At 42.4% G+C, this 27,272-nt stretch overlaps 1 protein-coding gene and 1 long non-coding RNA gene across 3 annotated transcripts in view; one reads left to right on the forward strand and one right to left on the reverse strand.

The window, feature by feature from the left end:
* The window catches only part of LOC140197764 (uncharacterized), a 33,374-nt gene extending 6,578 nt beyond the window's left edge, over positions 1-26,796 (reverse strand). The window contains exons 1-2 of the long non-coding RNA XR_011886016.1: positions 26,601-26,796; positions 7,756-7,897 (exon numbers count right to left, since the gene is read on the reverse strand). This is a non-coding gene — a long non-coding RNA (uncharacterized lncRNA). The remainder of the gene's footprint in view (positions 1-7,755; positions 7,898-26,600) is intronic.
* Positions 1,699-24,237, forward strand: nipsnap3a (nipsnap homolog 3A (C. elegans)). Of its 2 annotated transcripts, XM_072258195.1 has the most exons (7): positions 1,699-1,997; positions 2,124-2,231; positions 12,586-12,799; positions 16,329-16,487; positions 18,015-18,164; positions 19,538-19,624; positions 23,943-24,237. In XM_072258195.1, exons 1-7 carry the CDS (start codon positions 1,926-1,928, stop codon positions 24,017-24,019), a joined length of 867 nt encoding a protein of 288 aa, XP_072114296.1. In that variant the 5' UTR covers positions 1,699-1,925; the 3' UTR covers positions 24,020-24,237. The 2 variants fall into 2 exon arrangements, with proteins under 2 accessions (XP_072114296.1, XP_072114298.1); XM_072258197.1 differs by lacking the exon at positions 2,124-2,231 and having other exon boundaries at positions 1,702-1,997.
* Positions 26,797-27,272: the final 476 nt, after the last annotated feature.

Below are 27,272 nucleotides of genomic sequence, written 5' to 3' on the forward strand. Positions count from 1 at the left end.
TTGCATTTGGGTCCGTTCCCAGCACCTCATGTGACAACAGTGTTCCCAAAGGTTTGGGCACCCCTGGTCAAAATTTGTTACTGTGAATAGCTAAGCGAGTAAAAGATAAACTGATTTCCAAAAGGCATAAAGTTAAAGATGATATATCTCTTTAATATCTTAAGCAAGAAAACTTCTTTATTTCCATCTTTTACAGCTTCAAAATAACAAAAAAGGAAAAAGGCACGAAGCAAAAGTTTGGGCACCCTGCATGGCAGTACTTAGTAACACCCCCTTTGGCAAGTATCACAACTTATAAATGCTTTCTGTAGCCAGCTAAGAGTCTTTCAATTCTTGTTTGGGGGATTTTTGCGCATTCATCCTTACAAAAGGCTTCTAGTTCTGTGCGATTCTTGGGCCATCTTGCATGCACTGCTCTCTTAAGATCTATCCACAGATGTTCGATGATGTTTAGGTCGGGAGACTGTGAGGCCCATGGCAAAACCTTCAGTTTGCACCTCTTGAGGTAGTCCATTGTGGATTTTGAGGTGTGTTTAGGATCATTATCCTGTTGTAGAAGCCATCCTCTTTTCATCTCAGCTTTTTTACAGATGGTGTGATGTTTGCTCCCAGAATTTGCTGGTATTTAATTGAATTCATTTGTCCCTCTACCAGTAAATGTTCCCCATGCCACTGGCTGCAACACAAGCCCAAAGCATGATCGATCCACCAGCCTGCTTAACAGTTGGAGAGGGGTTCTTTTTATGAAATTCTGCACCCTTTTTTCTAATTGCAGCCACAAAGTTTTATTCAAAAGGTTTCAAGGAACATCTAAACAAGCCTGATGCATTTTGGAAACAAGTCCTATGAACTGATGAAGTTAAAATAGAACTTTTTGGCCGCAAATACACACATATCCCTCGATATGGTAATATTTCCATAGTTTTGCAATGAATGGCATCAAAAGCACACAAACCCATAGCGAAGGAAAAATACTAAAAGTAGAGAACGAGCGAGAGAGAGGAAACTAGTTCTGTCGGTCAAGGAACAAACACCTGTACTTACAAGGTCAAGTTCAAGTTTATTGTCATCTGACTGTACATATATACAACCAGATGAAACGACGATCCTCCAGACCACAGTGCACCCACGCAACATATATCACACACAGCACATAAATCAAAATATTAACACAAATAAATTAATGAAATGTAATTCAAAATGCATGTGAAGTGCGCGGCACAGTTGTAAACAATTCGCCGTCCGACTGACGAGACCTCGATGGTAGCGGGATTAGTCTCGCAGCCTGGGGAGAAAAGTTGTTACCCAGTCTGGAAGTCCTTGTCCTGGTGCTCCTGTACCTCCTTCTTGGTGGCAGTGGGTCAGAGACGGGTAGTAACTGCAACACTCCCAGTAAATGTCACAAATATTGGGGAGGGAGACTAGGGTAATACCGATTTTTTTTTCCACGGCCCTCTGTAGTGTTTTGCGATAGGATGTTTTCCGCTTTTGTACCACACAATAATGCAACTCGACATGGGGCGGGGAGCATTCGATCGGACTTCTGAATTTAATATAATAGGTGCTCTTTCGTAGGGAGTGTGTCCGTAAACTGAGCGCTTATTAGCCTCCCAGAACGACCAGTACAACTTCTAACTGATTCAGAGTTTGAGGAAGGGGGAGGGTACAATATGCAGTACGTGCGTGTGAACGAGCACGGCTTCCGTTTCGGTGTCAGGTTATGGGAGGGAAGTGTTACGCTACGCTCGGTGTATTGTCCTGCAGACTGGGAGGTAGGGTTATTTAGGGACAGACAGCAGGCAGCTTGTCTTGCCTGTGACAGGGGTTGAGCCCGCTGTTTCAGCGTTCCACGGTGTTGACACGACGTTCCAAAACACTGTCACAACATTCCATCGCCGGCTCTTCGCCTTCCATTTTCCAGGGTCATGTACAGCCTCGGCAGCAAGCTAGGCCAGCTCCGGACAGCCACGGCATGCTCCCTCTTAGCCAGATTGCAGGTAAACATGCAACGATGACTATCAGGCCGAATGGGACGGTGACGTTTCATATTTTTATGGTTATCTGCCCTTGCAATCTTTGATGGACAAGTCAGCGCTTAAGAATTATTTTGTTTTCTGGGCCAGGATAAGTTACTCCAAGTTGCATGCAGCGGAGCACGTCAGCAGCTCGGGTCGTGGAACAGTGGAGCTAAGCCAGCTGCGCATAGCCTTCCTTGGGAATCCAACCGCTGGGTAAGGGAGTGTATCGAGGAAAAGCTTGCTCATTAAAGGCTTCATCCAGAACTAGGGAGTGATATCGGTTAACAGAAACTGGCTGTAGTTTTGCATCTTTTAAAAAATATGAAGTAAAACAGTAATCATTCCCCAATATTTCTTAAGAAGAGTTCCATAAGATACTTGCACGTGTATGGAGTAGCTTTCTGAAAGATGTAAGGCACCTGTAGCAGTGTTGTGTCAGCCAGCAAATTTGTTTCCAAGTTTCTATAATCACACAAGCTAATGTCTGAGGCAAAACTACTGTTCACTGGATCGCTCAGTTTAAAAGGTGGATCGTTTTCAATAACTGAGTAGTCTGAAAATTAACATTGATCCTAAGGTAGCAATGATCAATAACTTTGTACTGTTTAGTAGGAAGGCCCGATGCTAATACAGCACATTGCTAGAGTGGAGTTAAGAATGCCGATCTGTCCTCTAAAGAGGACGTTGTCCATCACGTTCTGGCTGAATGCACTCGTTGTTCTCTCAGAGAGTAGGCTGCCTGCGAGATTTTCATAAGGCATTTAAACTACCAAACAAGAATTTACTTTTGTAACACGTTGAATGTAGTAAAATGTCCCAAGGTGTGTGATTGGATGTGTTAATTGAACACTGAAGCAGGTAATATGTGCTTTAAAAGTGTGGCTAAAGTTTTTGAGCATCTTCCATGTAGAGAGGCATGATATTTTGAGAAAGTTATTGAAGCTGTTATTTGTTTGGTTAAGTAGGAAAGTTACTTGCTGCCTGTTAAGACTGATTTATACTTGTGTGTACTAGCTTACGCCGTACCTACACAAGTGGACTACGCTGTTGTGAGCATTTATACTTGTGCATTGGTGTGTCTGCATTGCTCTGCAACTCACCGCCAAAACTCTAGTTGGTGGTGGGGTTTCTATGCCACTGTGTTGAGGTTCTCCATGTTGAAACTCAGCATGAAGAAACTCATAAACTTCAAACATTGGCGACTGAAACTGAAGGAGGGTGAATTTTCTGTGCTTGTCCGGCCACTGTGAGACATGGACAAGGAAATGCATTTCAAAGTATTTTCGGATGTCAGCAGGTAGATTTGACAATTTGGTTCATCGTCTCCAACCATTTATTTCGCATCAGTGTAGGCACAGTATACTCAGAGACTGGCAATCACCATTCGAGTTTTAGCTTCAGGTGGAAGTCAACAGGCTGTAGCAGCTAGCTACAAACGGGCATCAAGCACAGGGTCCTCCATAATTTCGGAGGTCTATAAAGCTTTATGGAAAGCATTGCAGCCAGAGTTCCTTCCCTGTCCTTCATTCGCCCAATGGGAAGTTATTGCAGCGTAGGAGGAAATGTGATGCTACCAAGCGGACCAATCACAGTTGTTGCGGCCTGCGTCGCCGCGACGCGTAGTTACATTTTGGGAGAGGTGCGCGTTAGGCTGCAGCGTAGGTTTCGGCGTAGAGTACAGTGTAGGGTATGCCGCTACGCCATACCTACGGCGTACATTTGACGCACAAGTATAAGTCAGCGTATAGGCTGCTGACATTAGGGCAGCACTGAAGGTTCTCCATCCCTGGTGGTGTTCAGGACTTCTTTTATTGTGTCATTAGCTTCCTCTAGGTTTTCACTACTGTCGGCCGTGCAAGTCCCTGGTGGAGACTCAGGAGTACCGTCACACACAGAAGCAGAAGGATTCTTCATTGCTGTTTCCCATAACAGTTTTGTTTTACCAGTCAGGGTTGTTAGCCGTGAGATAAACCCCCAAACCTGGAGGACCAGTGAACCACTCTTAGTCAGGGCTCTACCCTTTGACCTATTTGGCATGGGTGACCCTACCAAGAGCCAAGGCATAAAGCTCTGCCTCCGGCCAACATAGTTCTCCGGGTAATAGTGGCGCGCAAACCTCCAAACCGTGACAAGGTTGTGGTCCGCTTGGAGGATGCAGGAAATTAATCGGGCTTAAATTCCACATGTGTATCACTTGGAGAAGTGCACCAGTGGACTTCCAGAAATGATCATCTTCAGCATTGATTAAATTGACTGTAACTGTCTCTGTTGTCGTGTTGTTGTTATCCAGCGGGCCAGTTACTAATCCTCTTGGTGTGATGCAGAAGGTCCCTGATTACTGGCAAAAGTCAATCAGGTCTACAACATGGGCCCCTTGAAGTCCACTCACCTCTGCTTAGCTGGGTGTGAACTTGCACTTGCTCAGTTCTTTCCAAGGCACTGGTGGGTGTTGATGTGTGAGGGTAAGCAGAAAAAAAAAGCTCTATTATAAAGGAAGGAGTGGATTGCTGGGAAGGAGAACTGGCGTTGTAGGCATGAGAAATGTGAGGAAGGAACTTTTCTTTGGAGTTCAGAAAAGACCTGTCCAGTGACATGTTGCCACTGTTGTTCACCAACTTATTGAAGCACCGATTAGCCACACGAAAGAAAGAGGATCCATATTCTAGAATCAGAATAATGGAAAAGTACAGCACAGAAACAGTCCTTCGTCCCATCTAGTCCATTCCGAACTATTTAAACAGCCTACTCCCATCGACCTGCAACGGAACCATAGCCCACAATACCCCTACCATCCATGTACCTAACCAAACTGCTCTTAAGCATTGAAATCGAGCTTGCACGCTCCACTTGTGTTAACAGCTCATTCCATACTCTCATCATCCTCTGAGTGAAGAAGTTTCCCCTCATGTTCCCCTTTAAACTTTTCATCTTTCTCCCTTAACCCATGACCTCTAGTTGCAGTCCCAGCCAATCTCAGTGAACAAGCATGCTTACATTTAACCCTATCTCTCATAATTTTGTATACCTCTATCAAATCTCCTCTCAATCTTCTATGTTTCAAAGAATAAAATATTTAACCTATTTAATCTTTCTTTATAACTCTGGTCCTCCAGACTCAGCAACTCCTTGTAACTTTTCTCTGTACTCTTTCAGCCTTATTTACATTTTTTCTGTAGGTAGGTGACCAAGACTGCACACACTACACCAAATTAGGCCTCCCTAGTGTTTTACACAACTTCAACACAACATTGCATCTCCTGTACTGAGTACTTTGATTTATGAAGGCCAATGTGCCAAAAGCTTTCTTCATGACCCTAATTATCTGAGACATCACTTTCAATGAATTATGGACCTGTAGTCCCAGATCCCTTTGTTCTACCACATACATCAGTGCTGTACCATTCACTGTGTAAGACCTACCCTGGTTGGTCCTGCCAAAGTGCAACACCTCGCACTTGGCTGCTTTAGATTCCATTTTCCTAGCTAATGCAAATCCCACTGCAAGCCAAGATAGTGTTCCTCGCTGTCCACTACACCCTCAGTCATGGTGAAATCCACAGATCTGCTGATCCAGTTGGCCACATTTTCATCTAGATCATTGATATAGATGACAAAGAAAAAGACAAGATATAGGAGAAGTAGGCCATTCGACCCATCGAGTCTGCTCCGCCATTCAATCATGGACTGATCCAATTCTTCCAGTCATTCCCACTCCCTTGCCTTTGCCCCATACCTTTTGATGCCCTGGCTAATCAAGAAACTATCTATATCTACCTTAAATACACCCAATGACTTGGCCTCCACAGCCGCTCATGGCAACAAATTCCACAGACTTACCACCCTCTGACTAAAGCAATTTCTCCACATCTCAGTTCTAAATTTTTCGTCCTTCAATCCTGAACTCGTGCCCTCTTGTCCTAGAATCCCCTACCATGGAAAATAAACTTGCCATATCTAATCTGTTCAGGCCTTTTAACATTCGTAATGTTTCTAAGAGATCCCCCATCATTCTCCTGAACTCCAGGGAATACAGCCCAAGAGCTGCCAGACGTTCCTCATACAGTAACCCTTTCATTCCTGGAATCATTCTTGTGAGTCTTCTCTGAACCCTCTCCAATGTCAGTACATCCTTTCTAAAATAAGGAGCCCAAAACTGCACACAATACTGCCTTATAGAGCCTCAACATCACATCCCTGCTCTTATATTCATTACCTCTAGAAATGAATGCCAACATTGCATTTGCCTTCTTCACAACCAACTTAACCTGGAGGTTAACCTTTAGGGTATCTTGCACAAGAACTCTCAAGTTCCTTTGCATCTCTGCATTTTGAATTCTCTCTCCATCTAAATAATAGTTGCCTGTTTGTTTCTTCCACCAAAGTGCATGACCATATACTTTCCAACATTGTATTTCATTTCCCACACGAAGAATTCTGCAGGTGCTGGAAATTCAAGCAACACACATCAAAGTTGCTGGTGAATGCAGCAGGCCAGGCAGCATCTCCAGGAAGAGGTACAGTCGACGTTTCAGGCCGAGACCCTTCATCAGGACTAACTGAAGGAAGAGCTAGTAAGAGATTTGAAAGTTGGGGGGGGAGGGGGAGATCCAAAATGATAGGAGAAGACAGGAGGGGGAGGGATGGAGCCAAGAGCTGGACAGTTGATTGGCCACTTCTTTGCCCATTTCCCTAAACTATCTTAAGTCTCTCTGCAGGCTCTCTGTTTCCTCAACACTACCCACTCCTCCACCTATCTCTGTATCATCAGCAAATTTAGCCACAAATCCATTAATACTATCGTCCAAATCATTGACATACATCATAAAAAGCAGCGGTCCCAACACTGACCCCAGTGAAACTCCACTGGTAACGGGCAGCCAGCCAGAATAGGATCCCTTTATTCCTGAACAGCCAATGCTCCACCCATGCTAGTAACTTCCCTGTAATTCCATGGATTCTTATCTTGCTAAGCAGCCTCATGTGCAGCACCTTGTCAAAGGCCTTCTGAAAATCCAAGTACACCACGTTTACTATATCTCCTTTGTCTACCCTGCTTTTAATTTCCTCAAAGGAATTGCAGTAGGTTTGTCAGGCAAGATTTTCATTTCAGGAAACCAGGCCAACTTTGGCCTATCTTGTAATGTGTCTCCAGGTACGCCGTAATCTCATCCCTAACAATTGATTCCAACAACTTCCCAATCACTGATGTCAGGGGAACAGGTCTATAGTTTCCTTTCTTCTGCCTCCCACCCTTCTTAAATAGCGGAGTCAGAGAAGCAATCATGGACTACCACTGTGGTTTCTCCCACAAAGCCAATGCCTAATCCAATTTACTGCCTCATCCTGGATGCTGGATGCTGAATGACTGAACCTTGAACAACCTCCTGTGTGGGACCTTGTCAAATGCCCTGCTAAAATCCATGTAGAGAGCATGCACTGCCTTGCCTTCATCAACTTTCCTGGTAACTTCCTGAAAAAAATGTTATGGAGATTGGTTAGGCATGACCTACCATGCACAAAGTCATGCTGATACTTATGTATCTGGTTCCTTAGAATACCTTCAATAAATTTCCCACTACTGATGTTAGGCTCACTGGCCTATAATTTTCTGGTTCATTTTAAGATCACTGCATAAAGAGTGGAACAACATTGGCTATCCTCCAATCCTCTACTTCCTCACCTGTCACCAAGAATGTTTTAAATATCTCTACTAGGGACCAGCAATTTCTGCACTCACCTCCTGCAGGGTCCAAGGGTACACCTTGCCAGGACTTGGGGATTTGCCTCAGGACAGTAGATACCTCCTCCTCTGTAATCTGTATAGGGTCCATGAAGTAGGTGCTGCTTCGTCTCACCTCTATAGGCTGTGTGTCCATCTCCTGAGTAAATACAGAAGCAAAAAAATGTCATTTAAGAACTCCCCCATCTCTTTTGGCTCCATGCGTGGATTACCATTCTGATCTTCTAGAGGGCGAATTTTGTCCCTTGCAATCCTTTTGCTCTTAACATATCTGTAGAATCCCTTAGGATTCTCCTTCCCCTTGTCCACTAAGGCAACCTCATGCCTTCTTATAGCCCTCCTGATTTTTGTTTCTCTTGCATTTCTTATACTCCAGAAGCTCCTCATTTGTTCCTACCTGTCTATACCTGCTATGCACCTGTTATTTTCCTTCCATAACCAGGACCTCAAAATCTCTTGAAAACCAAAGTTCCCTGATATCTTTACTTTTTACTCTGTACAACACATACAAACTTTGTACTCTCAAAATTTCACTTTTGAAGGCCTCCCACTTATCAAGTGCACCATGGAAGTTCCTACAAATCCAGAAAATAGCCTGTCGCAATCCACACTTGCCAGATCCTTTCTCATACCATCTAGTACTAACTTTATTCTCGAGTACTTCCATGGTGACATGTATGTCACAGATGTCACAGTTTTTCACTTGTTACCACAGTAACCCTTTGTTTCCAGGCTGTCGCTCCACCATATATATATATATATATATATATATATATATATATATATATGTGTATATACACATATACATACATACACACACACACACACACACACACACTTCCTGACGACATGAAATACACAGAACGGAGGGATTGCTCAGTGTAAGTTGATCTTCCATTACCCATGATAATCCTTCCTTTTTTCAATAGACCATTCTATTACTTTAGTTTATCATATTCAAGCTTTCTTAATCTTTTTAGTTCTTGACACCATTCTTTATTCTAAGAAAAATGCACTGCATCCTTCATTATCTAAAGTAAATTTAGCATTGAGGAAATCTCCAACAATCTAAATTTTACATAAAATATCCACAATATCAGAAGGTCCATATACAAGTTCAACATGCCTCCATCTATGTTGCATGATATAGTGAATTATGCCTGGTAGTGTAAATGTGCGTTACAGCTGTCTTATCTTTGACGCATTACTTAAGTCTACCAGTCTCTGTCAATCTTCCTTAAAGGTACTGAAGGTTTTGTAATTTGTAATCTTGACTGCAATTCTGTTCAGAGGTTATTCTCACTTTAAATAGAGTCATATGCCATCATATGTTATGGTTGCGATTGGTGCCAATACTGTTAATTACATGGCACAAAAAGTAGGCAATTTGACCCACTGAGTCCATGCTGTATCCTTAAGGTTATCCTCTTAATTTTCCATATTTTGCTACCACGTATGTGGATATGCCAATCAATCCAGGAAGTCAATGCTGACTTAGAGACACCCCTTCAATCATATTTCTCAATTCTTATGAATAAACTTGAATAAGTTCAAGGTGCTTGTGCCACCCAGCATGTTAGGGGTAGTTTCTAATTAATTTGGAGCCATTTCCTCAGTATATTACTTTCTCTTACACCTATTCAGTACCACTTTGAAAGCCCTGATTGACTCTACCTCTACTACACATTCTAATCAATAAAGCTTTCCCTACATCCCGCCACCTGTATGCTTATCATTTTGAATCTGTACACCGATCCTTGATCATTTGAAGAAGTGGAATAGCTTCTCACCACCCTATGTAAAACAGTTGTGATCTTGTCCAATTCTAACAAATCTCCTCCAAACACTTATTCAACACCACAAATCCTTCCAGGTTTGACAGAAAGTTCAGAGACCTCGGTCTTCACTCTGGCTTGTGCAGTTGGATCCTGGGCTTCCTGACAGATTGCTGGCAGGTGGTAAGAGTGGGCTCCCTCACCTCTGTCCCTTTGACCCTCAGCACAGGTGCCCCCCATGGCTGTGTCCTAAGCCTCCTACTTGTTTCTCTGTACAGCCATGTACACTGTCGCCACCTATAGCTCCAATCTGCTAATTAAATTTGCAGATGATACTATATTGGTTGGCTTTACCTCAAATAATAATGAGGCAGCTTACAAAGAAGTCATCACCCCGACACAGTGGTGTCAAGAAAACAACCTTTCTCTCAATGTGGCAAAAAAACAAAGGAGCTGGTTGTGGACTCCAGGAGGAACAGAGCTCATCCCTATTGACATCAATGGGGTTGAGTGGGTGAACAGCTTTAAGTTCCTCAGTATACACATCACCGAGAACCTCACTTGGTGTGTACGTACTGGCTGTGTGGTGAAAAAAGCACAACAGTGCCTCTTTCACCTCAGACGGTTGAAGAAGTTCGGCATGAGTCCTCAAATCTTAAGGGGTACAACTGAAAGAATCCTGAGTGGCTGCATCACTGCCTGGTATGGAAACTGTACTTTCCACAATCACAGGACTCTGCAGAGAGTGGTGCCGACAGCCCAGCACATTTGTAGATGTGAACTTCCCACTATTCAAGACATTTACAGTGACAGGTGTGTAAAAAGGGCCCGAAGGATCATTGAAGACCTAAGTCACCCCAGCCACAAACTGTTCCAATTGCTACCATCTAGGAAATGTTATTGCAGCATTAAAACCAGGACCAATAGGCTCCATGACAGCTTCTTCCACTGGGCCATCAGACTGATTAATTCACGCTGACACAATTGTATTTCTAAGCTATATTGACTGTTCTGCTGTATATCTTACTGTACATACTATTTATTACAAATTACTGTAATTTGCACATTGCGCATTCAGACGGAGATGCAACATAAAGATTTTTACTCCTCATGTATGTGAAGGATGTAAGAAATAAAGTCAATTCAATTCAATTCAATTTCTCCCAGGAAAATAACCCAGCTTCCGGAATACAATCTTTATAACTAAAATTACTCATCCCTGGAGCCATTTAGTAACACTCATTTATTTATGGGTTCTAAAGTGTGCTGTCATCAACTATGTCATCTTTTATGAGATTTCACGTTACCTTTTAGCCTTCTGTTAACAAAGACAAGGAAATCATACTTGCAAACCTTCATTGTTCAGTCATTGCTTAATGGTTTTTGAAGAGCGCCTTTTGCCAGATCCTTACACCTCCTACCTAACAGCACGTAAGTTTTAACTATCCATAGTCATAGTCATAGTCATAGTCATAGTCATACTTTATTGATCCCGGGGGAAATTGGTTTTTGTTACAGTTGCACCATAAATAATAAATAGTAATAGAACCATAATAGTTAAATAGTAATATGTAAATTATGCCAGTAAATTATGAAATAAGTCCAGGACCAGCCTATCAGCTCAGGGTGTGTGACCCTCCAAGGGAGGAGTTGTAAAGTTTGATGGCCACAGGCAGGAATGGCTTCCTGTGACGCTCTGTGCTGCATCTCGGAGGAATGAGTCTCTGGCTGAACGTACTCCCATGCCCACCCAGTACATTATGTAGTGGATGGGAGACATTGACCAAGATGGCATGCAACTTAAGACAGCATCCTCTTTTCAGACACCACCGTGAGAGAGTCCAGTTCCATCCCCACAACATCACTGGCCTTATGAATGAGTTTGTTGATTCTGTTGGTGTCTGCTACCCTCAGCCTGCAGCCCCAGCACACAACAGCAAACATGATAGCACTGGCCACCACAGACTCGTAGAACATCCTCAGCAGAGTCCGGCAGATGTTAAAGGACCTCAGTCTCCTCAGGAAATAGAGACGGCTCTGACCCTTCTTGTAGACAGCCTCAGTGTTCTTAGACCAGTCCAGTTTATTGTCAATTCATATCCCCAGGTATTTGTAATCCTCCACCATGACCACACTGACCCCCTGGATGGAAACAGGGGTCACCGGTACCTTAGCTCTCCTCAGGTCTACCACCAGCTCCTTAGTCTTTTTCACATTAAGCTGCAGATAATTCTGCTCACACCATGTGACAAAATGATCCAAGGTAGTCGCTCACCACTGCCGCCTCAAAAAGAAATATGGTGGCCAGTCCTGCCTGTATTGCATGCTTCCTACAAAAGAATTAAAATCTGGCTGAATAAGTGGGCATGAATGAACAGATCTGGTCGGATATTAAAAAACTACACATTTTTCTTTATTTGTGACTCCTAGGTGAATAATCTATGTTGATTTAACCTGTGTTCAAACCACAGGCAAATACTTAAATCTTTTATTTTTTTCATACTGGTGATAGATCATTTGTGATCTTCATTATTTTGTGGCCCCTTTAATAAACCAGAATGATGTATTCATGATATTGACAACATATCATGAATACATCATTCATGAATACAACGAGCTTGAAAACTGGTACGGCCAGATTTGGGAACAGCTTCTTTCCAACTGTGATAAAACTGCTGAACGGATCCTGAACCGGATCTGGGCCGTACCCTCCAAATATCCAGACCTGCCTCTCAGTTTTTTTTGCACTACCTTACTTTCCATTTTTCTATTTTCTATTTATGATTTATAATTTAAGTTTTTAAGTATGTACTATCGATTTGTAATCCAAGGAGCAGGAAGCGCAGAATCATATATCGCTGTGATGATTGTACGTTCTAGTATTAATTGTTTGGCGACAATAAAGTATAAAGTACTTTGATGCAAATTAATTGTGGAGAGATTTCAGCACACTCCCCTTCATTTACAGTTGATGCAGTGGGGATATGGAAGATGATTTAAATGTTAAATATCTGAGATGTTTTCATGTCATTATGTAACTGCCTTTTCTTAGGTCCACAGATTTGTAGGAACTTCCATGGGACCCCAGCAGCAAGGTGGCACTTTTTATGAGTTCCGCACCTATACCATACAACCAGGGAAGATGGCTGACTTTGCAAAGCTAACTGGTGATAATATTCACCTGCGCACTGCCCATTCAGAGCTGGTTGGCTATTGGTCTGTGGAGTTGGGGGCTCTCAATGAAGTCTTTCATATATGGAAATATGGTAAGAAAAGGACTATTTCTTGCAAAATGTCTTTTGTCCATTTTACTCCACTGAGGAATAGGAAATGCATTACCGTAGGCCACAATAGCACAATGCATTTGTGGGACTTTTATACAGAGTTTAGAAAAGGCAAGATACACACTACAAAAGTTCATTCCTTCACCAGTCTTTCTCTTGACTTCCTAAAGGGGGTATCAGAAGTGTCACTTGTGTAGGTATTCAGGTATGCAATTAAATACTGAACTTGTTGCATTTTGAAAATTATGCCCTTAGCTGCAGACTCTGCCTCTGTAAAACTAGGGAGTCAGGGGATTACTAATGTGTTTTTTGTTAGTTCCATGAGAGAGCAGATTATTGAGAGGCAACAAACGGTGTACAGGAGGTATGCAGTGTCTGTGTTGGGGCAGGGGGAGGGAAGAAATTGTTGACATCTTGAGTTGAAACCTTGCATCAGGATTAGTTTGCATATTAGGTCCAGTCCTGATGCAGGTTTTCGACTGGAAATGTTGACAATTCCTTTCTCTTGGCAGCTCGGTCCTCTACCAGAGGCCTGGGAGCTCAACGGTTCGGTGCAGTATCCTTGCTGTTCCTAGTAGTGTACTCTTCTGGACTGAGATCTCAGATGTTGCTCCTGGGATTTGTTGGAGACACTCTCTCAGTCCAGGTGTCACAACTCCAAGTGCTCCTATCACCACCAGTGTTACTCTGGCTTTAACCTTGCACATCCTTTCTATCTGCTTTTTCAAACCCTGGTACTTTTCCATCTACTCATATTCTTTCTTCCTAATGTTACTTTCATTCGGGATTGCCACATCTATTACTATTTCTTTCTTCTGTTCCTTGTGCAGTATTACTATGTCTGGTTGGTTGGCCAGTACCTGCTTATCAGTCTGGATTTGGAAGTCCCACAGGATCTTAGCTCTGTCATTCTCCACTACCTTCTCAGGTGTTTTCCATTTGGACCCGGGAGTATTCAATCCATACTCAGCGCAGATATTCCTGCACACAATTCCTGCAACTTGGTAGTGCCATTCAGTGTACGCTGTCCCTGCCTGCATCCTTATGTGCGGATTCTTTGCACAGTCTGCATCCTGGGTCTTGTCTGGTGTGATAGACCCCGGCTTCTATTGCTTTTGTGCTCAGAGCTTGTTCTTGTGCAGCCATGAGCAGCACCTCTGTCCTGTCCCTTAGCCCTACCATTTCCAGCCATTGGTAGGACCTTCTTATGTCAGACACCTCTGATATCTGATGATGATACATCTGGTGCAGTGGCATGTCCTGCCATGGCCTTTGGTCCTCCGACTCTGCTTCACCCATTTCCATTTCCATAACCCCTGCCTGCTGTCTGAGGTATTCCCCAGCAGATCATCCTTGGGGGCCATCTTCTTGACATACTCATGGATGTTTTGCTTTTCTTCCAGAATTATGGCCTTGCCACTTCAAAGTCCCCATCCTTCTTTATTCCAGTGACGTTGAATTTTAGGTGGAATCCTCCATGTATTGTTAGTAGTTTCCAGGTCTTGATGCCATCGGCTTCCAGTTCATTTCTTGGCCAGCACACTATTGTGGCTGGGTATCTGATAACTAATAGGGTGGATGTGTTGATGGCTCTGATCTTGTTCTTCCCACTCAGCTGTCCTTTTAGGACCTGTCTCACTTTTTGGAGGTACTTGGATGTTGCAGCCTTCCTCGTGCCCTCATCGTGGCTTCCATGTGCCTGCAGGATCCCCAGTAATTAGCAGCTGTCCTGTACATCTGGTATGTGGCCTTCAGGTATCTCAATTCCTTCAGTCTTGATGCGTCTGCCACTTTTCATGACCATCCAGCTACACTTTTCCAGTCCAAGTGGCATCCTGATATCTCTGCTGTACACCCTTGTGAGGTGGATTAGTGAGTCAATATCTCTTTTCATTTCTGGCATACAACTTGATTACATCCGTGTACAGGAGGTGGCTGATGGTCACTCCACGCTTGAACCTGTACCCATGTCCACTCTTTGAGATGATCTGGCTGAGGGGGTTCAAGCCTATGCAGAACAGTGGTGGAGACAGTGCATCTCACTGGTTTATTCAAGACCAGGTGGTCATCTGTGCTATTGACTTTGAGTTAACTTGTAGCATTCTCCTCCAGTGGTCCAATGAGTTCTCGATGAAGGTCCTTGGTGTCTTGTTGACTTTGTACACAGACAGGCATTCTAGGATCCATGTGTAGGGCTTTGAGTCATATGCTTTCTTGTCGTTAATCCAGGCTGTGCTTAGGTTGGTTTGCCTGGTCTTGGAGTCTCGAATGACTGCTTTGTCTACCAGTAGTTGGTGCTTGGAACCTCTGGTTCAATCATCAATTCCCCTCTGAGCAGGGCTCAGGCATTCACACATATGTTCCTTCAGCTTGGTGGTTATGATGCCAGATTGGAGCTTGTAGGTTGTTGACAGACAAGTTACAGGCCAGTAGTTTGATGGTGTTACTCCTTCGTGAGGATCCTTCATTATGAGAACTGTCCTTCCTTAAGTTAGCCAGTCAGGGAGGGACAAGTGGTATGAATTGATCCATGTTTAATGGCAACCTTCTGAAGGAATATCAGAGAAGAAAAGGCCATAGAATTGAGACAGAAACCATCCATGGCCCAATTAAATGGAAGAACTGCTTCATAATCTGAATGATGGAATCCCTTCTTGTATTCCTAACAATGAAGAGTTTAGTGATACGTTCTTGCAACCTTTCTAATGGCCAAAGGATGTCTCTATGGGCCACATCTTCATTCATGGAGCTGGGGGAGTTGGTAATTTCATTTGTCAGCCTTTAATGTAATTTTTACGTTAATATTTACGGAAGTTATGAAGATGCACAAAATGTAATGCAAGGGTTTCAGTAACAGTGTATAGAACATAGAACATAGAAAACCTACAGCACAATACAGGCCCTTCCGAACATGACCCTACCTTAGAAATTACTAGGGTTACCCACAGCCCTCTATTTTCCTAAGTTCCATGTACCTATCCAAAAATCTCTTAAAATACCCTATCGTATCCGCCTCCACCACCGTTGCCGGCAGCCCATTCCATGCTCTCACCACTCTCTGTGTAAAAAACTTGCCCCTGACATCTCCTCTGTACCTACTCTCAGCCACCTTAAACCTGTGCCCTCTTGTGGCAGCCATTTCAGCCCTGGGAAAAAGCCTCTGACTATCCACACGATCAGTGCCTCTCATCATCTTATACACCTCTGTCTGGTCACCTCTCATCCTCCGTTGCTCCAAGGAGAAAAGACCGAGTTCATTCAACCTGTCTTCATAAGGCATGCTCCCCAATCCAGGCAACATCCTTGTAAATCTCCTCTGCACCCTTTCTATGGTTTCCACATCCTTCCTGTAGTGAGGTGACCAGAAATGAGCACAGTACTCCAAGTGGGGTCTGGCCAGGGTCCTATATAGCTTCAATATTACCTCTCGGCTCCTAAATTCAATTCCACGATTGATGAAGGCCAATATACCATTTACCTTCTTAAATATATCAAATCACTTTCTCCTTAGGTAGTTATAAGGAGCGAACTGCTGTGCGAAAAGCTCTGGAAGATGAGAAAGATTGGCAACAGCATTATATTTCAAAAATGGTCTCATTGGTCACCAAGCAAACAAGTGAAGTCACCTACCTGGTGCCTTGGGCACAGATGTATACACCATCAAAACCAGGCAAGCATCTTGATGTGACTCTTCTCCTCCTCTACTTTTATTAAATACCTTTCCATTTTTTTTTCTTTAGGGCAGGGGAGGTGTTGCACTCATGATCTGACGTTAACTATTGCACTGACATCCAAAAGCCTGGACAATTGAGTGTGGCACTGGGATGCTTTATGCTAAACTGGAATGAAAACATAAGCATCCAAACTACAGAAATTATTATACTGCTTTATAAACTTCCTGTTGACTAAATTACTCAAAAAATGCAAATCTCAAATGGTCCATTTGGGACTGCAGATCCAAATTCCTGGGCATTTAGGAATAGTAATAATCTTACAGCTATATGCAGATCCAACAATGGATGCTTTTATCAAGAAAGTAATGTGAAATTTCAATTTAATGTGAAACACAAAGACTGGACCAGATGAATTGAATGGACTTCAGATGAATTGACCTGATACAGCTGTGGTATTGTTTATATTTTCTCTCTGAGCTTTCCCCTGGGTACTCCTGTTTCCCCTTCACACCAAGGATTGTTTGGTTAATTGGATACTGTGAAATACGTAGTATAGTTGGGTGGCAGGAGCATGAGGTCATTTACTGGACATTCAAGAGATAATAGGTTACAGAAAATTAGTGGGGAAGTAGCTCTGATGGGAATGCATTAGGACCAAACATATCCCAATTGACCAAAAGAACACTTCCTTTGTTGGGTGAGCAGATCACGGGGAGGGGGGTGGGGACGGATGTAATGTAATGAAGGCTTAATGAATGTTCGCAGGACGTTATTGCTTTTAACCTGCGATCTTTGATCCCAAGTTGTGACATGAATTCATTGATTAAATCTGATTTTTGCAAATTAGTTTACAAGACTCGTGGAGTAGCAACTTCTGTAAAAGCATCAGTGGCCCTTGCTTGTAAACTGTTCCCTTGGCAACGGCCAATCCTTTAAATGTAAATGGTGGAACGAAATGAAGTTTCATGTTGTTGTGGCTACTGAAAATTCTGGTATAACTCAGGACTTCTCATCTGAATTCCATCAAATTCCAACAGCTGATTCTGAAATGTCTTCTAGTTTAATGAAGTACCAGTTATTTAAATTTTATGTTCCTGTTCCTTCCACCCTGGGCTGCAAAGCTGTACATGCATGTAATGCTGTGATTAATTAGTGGACAGCTTTTATTGATAAGGTGAGCCCTTGAATGCACATTGGACTTTTAGTTTGCCCACATTACTTTTCTCCATGTCTAGAGAGAAAATATTTGAAGGATCAGCAGTCATAAAGCAGCATGACTAAAGTACGTTTGAAACTCCTGAAGAGACCTACTGAAGGTCCTGTGAACATTCAATATCAGTGACATGGTTTGTTATGCTAATATAAAGTCATGCACTATATTCGTGTGTAGTTAATTACTGTGACAAGTTAGACCCACATGATTTTATTCATTGGTCTCTTTCTGTGCAGTAATGTTCTGTGTTGTTTATTGGGTCGAATATTGCATTGCCCTAATTTTTGATCTGTCTTCCTTCCTGAAATAGGTGTATATGAATTAGTAAGCTATCAAATGGTACCAGGTGGACCAGCTGTGTGGGGAAAAGCCTTCCAGAAGGCAGTGAGTGCACACGAGCACGTTGGATACTGCAAATTAGTTGGGGTATTCCACAGCGAATTTGGCCACCTCAACAAAGGTAAAACTGCTTTTGTTTTGAGAAGCCCCAGGATTAGTTAATGGATTTGCTTCACTCAGTTTTTCATTGAGATAACACACAGTGCGATGGAGCCAACTCTTTGAAGCGAGCACGATTCTGAAGGGGATCGACAGGGTGGCTGTGTCCCCAAAATGGATGGTCTCGCAGAAGGAACCGTCTTGGGGCAAGTGGGTCAGCTGTTTAGGGCAGATGAGATGAGTCTTCAATCTAGTGGTTGTGAATCTTTGGAGCCGGTTACTTTGGAGAGCTGTGGGTGCTGAGGTTTTCGGCACATTTAAGATTGAGACCAATACATTTCCAGACACTAAGAGAATGAAAAAAATATGATGATCCAGTAGAATCGCCTGCAGTCTTGCTCTGGAGCTAGCATTAATATTGTGTCATTTTTGTCTTTAAGTAAAATAAGGGCATTTATTTAGTATGTCCATTTGCAGTTGTTCTCACACCTGTCTTCTCTCAGATCCCTTGGTTCTGCTAGCCCTGTTTTAGTGTCACCTGGAATGACAAACTTTTCCATCTTGGTTTTCTGCAGAGATGGGCCTGGGTGTTTGAGCGTAGCTCTTGAACATTCGAGGCTCACATATCTAATGTCTGGGCATTGAAGTCTCCACAGCTCATTATGTGCAGTCAAATTGGCCATCTTTCTGAAAAATAAACTACCTTAAGGTGGCTGTGTTTGTGCCCTTGAGCAAGGCACTTAATCACACATTGCTGTAGTCTGTGCGAGGAGTGGCGCCCCACACAGACTTCCAATCTGCGCCTTGTAAGGCATGAAAATGCCCGACGCAGGCCTCTCATGGTCTGAGTCAATGTTCCCTCCCCTAAGCAGGCTGATTTTTCTATGACTGAGCTAAATGTGTGCCACTTTTGGAAGCCAGGGACCCAATGAAGTTTGTGTTACGTTGTGAATTAAATTATACTACACTGCCTAAAAACAAATCATTTGTGAACTATTTCTAACAGGTTTGTATGTCACCCCTCAAACTAGTGTCAAGTGATTAACTGAAGAGAGCAAGAAACAGAAGCATTACTTGGCCATTCAGCTCCTTCTGCTAGTTTGATCAAGACTGATCTTTTTCCCATGATTCCCTGCATTGACAAAATAAAATATTGATCTACCTTGAATATACTTGGTGGCTGATCTTTCCCAGTCCCAGTCTTTGGATAAAGAATTACAATGGTGGGCAACTAAACTCCTTTGTCCTGAATTGTTGACCTTATCTTTTAAGATGCTGATGACTTGGTGATCTCTCAGCCATGGAAAGCATCTACCATCCTGAGCTTCTTAAGAATTATCCCTTATTAACTCTCAACTAATGTTTGTTCTAACTTGCGGTGATCTAATTTTATAGTTCATGCCCTCTGGTGGTATGAGGACTGTGATGCACGAGCAGCTGGAAGGCGCAGGGCTCACGAGGACGTCAGGGTGGTGGCTGCAGGTAAAGACTGATTTATTTTCTCTTTGTATTAACATCAGAGACCCATGGTTATATCTGTTGATGCTTCTGCTCCTGGCCAGAATGATAGTGACTAGAAGTGCGACTGAATTTCCAGCAATTGATCTATTCCACAGCAAAAGCTGAGACAATTCATACAAAGTACAAACACCTGCAAGATGCTGGAAACTGCCTGGCCTGCTGAGCTCCTTCAGCATTTTGTGTGTGTTGCTATTCATACAAAGTCTCATTGAATTACAGTAGTAGAACACGTGACAGAAACTAGAGCAAAGATTAAAATGAGGATTACGTCAAAGATTCAAGATTCAAATACATTTATTGTGGAAGTATGTATGTAGTATACAACCCTGAGATTCGTCTTCTCACAGACAGCCACGAAACAAAGAAACACCATGGTGCCCATTCAAAGAAAACATCAAGCACCCAATATGCAAAAAAAAAGAACAAAAGGCGCAAGAAAAACACAAGTGACAACTCAATATAAAACACCAAGCCACAGAGTCACTGAACAGTCTAGGAATGGTTAGTTCAGTTCAATTCAATTTAGAGCTGTGTCATTCATTGACTGCTGTCCACAGAGACACTCCACCCCGATCAAAATCACGCAAAGTAGCAATAAAAAAAGGAGTAACCAGAAACACATCATAACATGAATTTCAGAGTCCATTCCACAAACTGCGTCGATACTACCCCACCCAAGACCCAAGACTCTGGCAGCATTAAGGGAGAGGGAGAGATAGACCAGTCAAACTTTTCTGTGGGAGCAACGAGTAAGAGGGAGAGACGGAGACTAGTGAAACTCAGGCAGATGGTGGTGAGCACCCGCTGGCCTTTCACTCCTGTCCTCGTTGATGTCAGTCTTGCTCACCCCTTTAATCAGTGAGAAATGGAGTCGATCATGGGCCTTCACCCCATCTCCAGACCGCACACTCCACTTGAAACTTCACTGAACTCCCTTAGTGACGGTAAAGTGCCAGTTTGCTCAATTGGCCTGAAAACACACCATCAAAATATAGATCACGGGTCCCAATAGTAACAGAATCATATTTGAAAGAAGTGAAAGAAGTAGTCTTGTAAACTGTCTGAAGGACGTCGCCTTTGGTCGCATTGTTCACAGGTGCCATCTCCTATCATCGCCATCATCCTGCTTCCCCAGCAAGATGCAGCACTGACTGCAGACTTAATTGATGCATTGAGGTATTCTCCCAGTTACCTACAATCTTGCTGAGTCATGTTACTTTTTGCCATCATTTTTCTTTTACTTCAGATATTTGTTTTTTTTGTTCCTGAGTTATTTGGAAGTGATTTTTCTTGTACACGAGTATCCTGTCTTTTTAAAGTAACTGTTAGATCCTAATATTTTAGTTATTTTGCTTATCACTCTTGATTTTATTAGTGATCTTTCTAACAGATCTGACTAAATCACAAATATTAATTTTGCTCTCAACTCTAGAAATGTAATATTCCCTCAAATAATTTTTAAAGTTGTGTGTTTAAAGATTGAGTAACGATGCTGCTATAATCTGGGATAAATAATGAAGTCAGAAGTAGAGAAGAAGTCAGTTTCATTTATTAATCCCATGTCAGTACTTTGCTGGGTCACCGAGTTGCTCTTATTCCTTAGCTCAAGCCTTATCAATTTGTTCTTTCTCAGGTGTCTGCTTACTTCCCATTTCAAAGAGCTGTTTGAATCTAGGATCTCAAATGCTCCCTGCTATACATGGTGCTTCCCTGCACCAGAGTTGGAAAATTCTCGTGCTTGGAGCTGATGGAACGGCTGCCTGGGATGGATTGATTAAACTTCGGGATATTTGAGGATCTTTATTTGAAGCGGTGGCAAAATCTTAACAGGTTGATTGGTTGGAGGAGCTCCAGGAAGGTTGAGACTGTGAAAAGGTTTGAAGCAATGTGGAGGATTCTGTAATTAATATATTAAAGGAACCAAGGAGCAGTTGAGAAAAGAATTAGATGTGAACAGAATGATAGGCAGGGCAGCAGTATGTTGCACAAGTGAAACCCAGAGGTTATAGATTCTGGGAGGGTTCAGCAGTAGATGGGACAGAAGGCAGGTATGAAGAAGGTACAAAGGAGGTTCACAAAAATGACTCCAGGATTGAAAAGCTTATCATATGAGGAGTGTTTGATGGCTCTGGGCCTGTATTCACTGGAATTTAGAAGAATGAGAGCAGATATCATTGAAACTTAATGTTGAAAGACCTCGATAGAGTGGATGTGGAGCGGATGTTTCTTATGGTGGGGGAGTCTTAAGATCAGAGGACGCAGCCTCAGAATAGAGGGTCATCCATGTAGAACGGAGATGAGGAGGAAATTCTTTAGCAAGAGAACGGTGAATCTGTGGAATTCGTTTCCACAGGTAGCTGTGGAGGCCAGGTCATTCGGTATATTTATGGTGGAGGATGATCGATTCTTGATTAGCCTGGGCATAAAGGGATACAGGGAGAAGGCAGCAGATTGGAGCTGAAAGGGAAATGGATCTGCCATGATGAAATGGTACAGCAGACTTGATGTGCCAAATGACCTAATTCTGCTCCTATATCTTATGGTCTAAGTCATTTGATGTCACAGCAGTCTAACCAGATGGCAAACTGAATTATTGATATCTGTGCTTTAACATGCAACTTCCATCGTAGTGTAACAACAGGAGGGAGAAGATTGTGTAGAGCATAAACTCTATGTTCAGCTGAATGACCCGACATGTGCACGCTCAAACAAAACTTCATTATATGCATTGAGAGCTCTCAGTATTGCGATTCAAGAGAATTTAAATTGGTGATTCTCAGCCCAATCATTTTTACCTCGAGTATTATCTTTGCGTCTACTTTTTTCAGAAATGAATGTATTTATTGTATATGCATTAAAGTATAATTTTAATACAGAGGGTTCTGGTTAATTGGGCCATTGGTTAATTAGGGCAGCTGCTTATATGTCAGAACAGAAGAACTCTTAAAGAACAGAAACTAATCAAGGAAATTGCTGAGATTCTTTTGTTTATTTGGAACACTAACTTGCTTAATTGGAACAGGAGATTTTTGCAAACAGTTTCTAACTAGTGTTAGACACATGCACCTCTGTGGCCTGTAGATACTGCATTCTGCTTACAGCGACCAGTTTTTAAATAGCATCAGTTACGTGTGTTTGTATTTTTTTTAAAAAACAGTGATTTTTGTTACTGATAGATGGTGAGAAATAAGCAGTAGGACAATTCAGAACTGTTTTGCTCAGTGCGGTTTCAAGATTTCAGACTTGGAAGTGCCAGAAGCAGCCAGGAGTGAAAATGAAACAATTTCACTACTTCAACAAATTAGGACCTATGAGGAATTTGAAGGTATCAGCAATCAACTTGAAGGTTACAATCAAAATGAAGATTTGGAGGATGCAGTTGCCAATAGTATTGTATGCAGGCAGTCCATTATCTGCACTAGGTGTCTGTGCTGATTTTGTTCATTTACAGTCAATCAAAGGAATGCGCCACCATACTCTGGATGAATTCCTCCGTCAATGACCGTTAGGAACTAATGCAGTTTTGTAGTACTGTCATGATACTGATAGTGTTCTAATTTGTTCTGTAATTCATTTAAGTGCATAACTTGTTACTCTGTTAAACAGTAGTTTAGCTTTTTTTAAATCCCTCTTTGACTATTTCCATGAAACTTCAGCTAATTAGGGCAGCTGCATATTTGGGCCAAAATGTACTCGTCCTGATGTGATCCAGTTAACCAGAATCCACTGTATATATTAATTATATGACTGGCACAATAGCTTAACACTATTAGAGTACCACCCTGCTGCTGTCTGTAAGGAGTTTTTACATTCTCCCCGTGATTGCGTTGGCTTCCTCCTGATGCTCTGGTTTCCTCCCACATTCCAGAGAAATACTGGTTAATTAGTCACATGGGTTTATTTGGGCAGCATGGGCTCATTAGGCCAGAAGGAGTCGTTGCCATGATGTATCTCTAAGTACATAATATATGTTAATGTATACATGAATGTGGAGCAGATATGATGGGCCAAATGGCCTAATTCTGCTCTTATATCTTTGCCTTATTTAAGTACAACAATAACAGTATACATATTGTAAGAATTTCTATGGAAATAAATGACTGAGTTTTGTTAAAACTGGAAAGTATACTTGTTAATACAGTGACTAGTGTGATTGTTTCAGTATATGCCTTTTAATGCTTCCATATTTGAAATTAGTAACATTTGGGCCTATCTTATGATTTGCAATAATAACTTTTAAAGCTTAATAGATATTAAAATGTAATTCCTTCTTTTACAGTGAGGGATAGTGCGACATACCTGATGACCCAGAATAACAGACTTCTAATTCCTACACCGTTCTCGCCTCTGAAATGATTCCACATACTGAAAATATATTCTTGTTTTCTTCTGAGAGAGAGAAGTTAACCTACAGAATTCTAGAGTCTTTCCTTGAGGCTTGTGATGAACACTTTGCTTAGGCATTGATTTTTAATTTATATTCATAATAGTGTGTACTGATTAGATTAAACATTAATTATAATTCATAGTTCTGTGAAATCTTTTGCATTTTCCATTAAAATTCCTTGAAATACTTTTCATTTCATATCTATTTATATGCTCTGATAAATATGAATGTCCAAAGAGTTGGGAAGAGTCCATAAACATAGTTTCTTACAACAAACTCTGGATAATTCGGGATTGAATGGCTTGTCATAAGAGAAGCTTTTAATGGCTCTGGGCCTCCACTCACTTGACTTCAGAAGAATGAGGGGTGACCTAAATGAAATCTGTTGAATGTTGAAAGGCCTCAGTGGAATGAATGTGCAGAGGATGTTTCCTCCAATGTGGGAGTCTAAGACCAGAGGACACAGTCTAAGAATAGAGGGGTGTCCATCTAGAACGGAGATGAGGAGGAATTTCCTTAGCCAGAAAGTGGTAGGTGTATGGAATTCATTGCTGCAGGTGGCTGTGGAGGCCAAGTCACTGGGTATATTTAAGGCAGAGGTTGATAGATTCTTGATTAGTCAGGGCATAAAGGGATTTGGGGAGAAGGCAGGAGATTAGGGCTGAGAGGGAAAATGGATCAGCCACAATGAAATGGTGGAGCAGACTCAATAGCCTAATTCTGCTCCTATATCTTATGGTCTTATAATTTTATTATGGCAGGATCATTTTTCAACCAAAATACAGTGAGTGGAATGAAGTTGTTCTTACAAGTTTTATTCAAAACAATGAAGAACTGAACAATCCCAATCACTTCCAACAGTCTAGTCACAAATTATCCAAGCTTCATTCTGAGCAGCAAATGTGTCTAACTATAACAGGACACTTAAGTGACTCATTTTTTAAAAAACAAAATGTGCCACACTTTGAGAATTCAGTATGTAGAGATTTGCAGAACGTTGTCAAGTTTGCATAGATATATTAAAATAATTCTAGATTATTAATGTTGCTACAGATAAGTTGTAAACTGCAAAAAGAGAGACTCAGGAAGCTCCACAGTTGGCTCAATCTGTGCTATAATGTTATGAATTTGAATAAATAGTGTATGGGATGTCCATGGAAGGGTAGCACCTCTGATGAAGGGGCTTGTCATGTCCATTCCGGGGCAGCTCACGTTTGGTCTCCACCGGATCCTCAGCTCTCACCTGTGGCTACAAGTAGCTCTTTGCAGGTGACAGTGGCCACAGTCTGCTACACCGCTTTGACGGGTGACAGCTGGCATGCCTCATACCCTGGGCTTGTTCTTGCATACAAAGTCAGCTCTGGCAGACTGAGCAGATGAGACTGACAGTAAGATCCAATGACTAGCAATGCAGTACTGCAACGCCCCATAGAGAGCAAAGGGCATGACAAGGCCATTCACTGTAACCAAGGAGGACCTTGTGATGCTTGTTTGTACCACTGGACCCGGACTTCTGAGGTTGAGAGAGTGAACTGCCCCAGTGCAACAGTTTTCCACTTTAAAAACTCTCCTGCACAGGTTTCCTGTCATGAACAACCACTATTTGAACAGACATATTAACAATAGGCAAATAAGGGTATATGAAGTTAGATTATAGGTCAGCCATAGCTTGCTGAAAGTCAAGCAGGAGCTAAATCCTAATTGACCTGCCCTTCTTCCTATATACCCTTTAGAACAGAGATGAGGAGGTGTTTCTTTAGCCAGAGGGTTGTGAATCTGGAATTCATTGCCACAGATGGCTGCGGAGGCCAAGTCGATGGGTATATTTAAAGGGGAGGTTGATGACTCTTCATCAGGAGGGGCATCAATGGGTATGGGGAGAGGGCAGGATAAAAGGGCTGAAAGGAAAAACTAAATCAGTGACAGTAAAATTGTAGCAGGGACCCGATGGGCTGAATGGCCCAACCTGCTCCTATGTCTTATGGTAAGATTTGGTTTGAAGAGCTACAATCTATGGGGGCTGAAGTGCCATGGAGTATTTGCCAGATGGTGACACCCATTGGGGTTCAAAGGTCCTGATAACAGTTTAGCTGATCAAATGAACAGCTATACTGTACAGGGCAGAAAGAGGCGGTGGGTCTGTCAGCATCTGGCTGGTCAAAGTCTTCATTGCTTTTGGCCTCGATCCATTTAGAATGGGCATCGATGATCACGTGACTGTCAAATGGACCCGCATAGTCTCCAGGGTTTGTTAGGACAATACCATGGAACCATAGGTACGGTAACATTTAAAGATCGAGGCTGCTGGCATAGGTCGCACGCACGAATAATGTGTTCAATATCTTAATCAATTTTCAGCTAGCAAACATAATGCCGAGCTAGTGCCTTCATACGTGATATTTCTGAATGCTGGCCACGCAGCTCATTCAGGATAGGGGACCGTAATCGTGCAGAACTTCCCTACAGTAGACAGTCATCACAGAATGCTAAACTTGTTTCGCCGTCTGAACAGTTTCAGGCACACTAGTTGGCCATCCCTCCTCTACGTACCTTTTTACTTGTGCCAGTGATACCAAAAAAGCAACTGCCAATTCTTCCTTGTCCAACTGTGCAGAGATTCGTTCGCGCGGGTTAAGGGTGCGTGACGCGAAAGCGTTAGGCTTTTCATGAACGCGTGACCGTCCGTATTCTTCTGGGTTAGTACCGCATCAACATCGTACGGGGAGGCATCGTAGTACACAATTACTGGCGCCCCGGGTCTGGGTCTGACGTGCACTAATACTTAGGATTGAGTCAGTATTGCTTTGGCTCTCTGAAAAGCAGATTCCTGCACCTGTTCCCTAAGCCACCTCTTTCTCCAATAGATTGTTAAGCGAAGCAAGTCGCATGGCTATGTGGGGCAAAAATCTGGCACAATGATTGAACATATCCAAAAAGGAAAGAAGTTCATGTATATGCCTTGTCACTGGGGCTCCAAGAATAGGACGGAACGTTTCTTTGATAGGTTGTATACCTCTGGAATCCAAGTGGAAACTCAAGCATTCTATATGATTTGCCAGGAGGATGCATTTCTCGTATTTCAGTCGTAGACCAAGTTGTATTAGTCAGGAAAAGGTTTTATCAAGATTATTCATGTGCTCTTTTCGGGTGCTCCCCGTATCAGAATATCATCTAAGTAAGCTATTGTATTGGGTAAGTCTTTAATGCAGGATTCAGTGGTAC

This window comes from Mobula birostris, chromosome 5, assembly GCF_030028105.1.
Source record: "Mobula birostris isolate sMobBir1 chromosome 5, sMobBir1.hap1, whole genome shotgun sequence".
NCBI classification, from domain to species: domain Eukaryota; kingdom Metazoa; phylum Chordata; class Chondrichthyes; order Myliobatiformes; family Myliobatidae; genus Mobula; species Mobula birostris.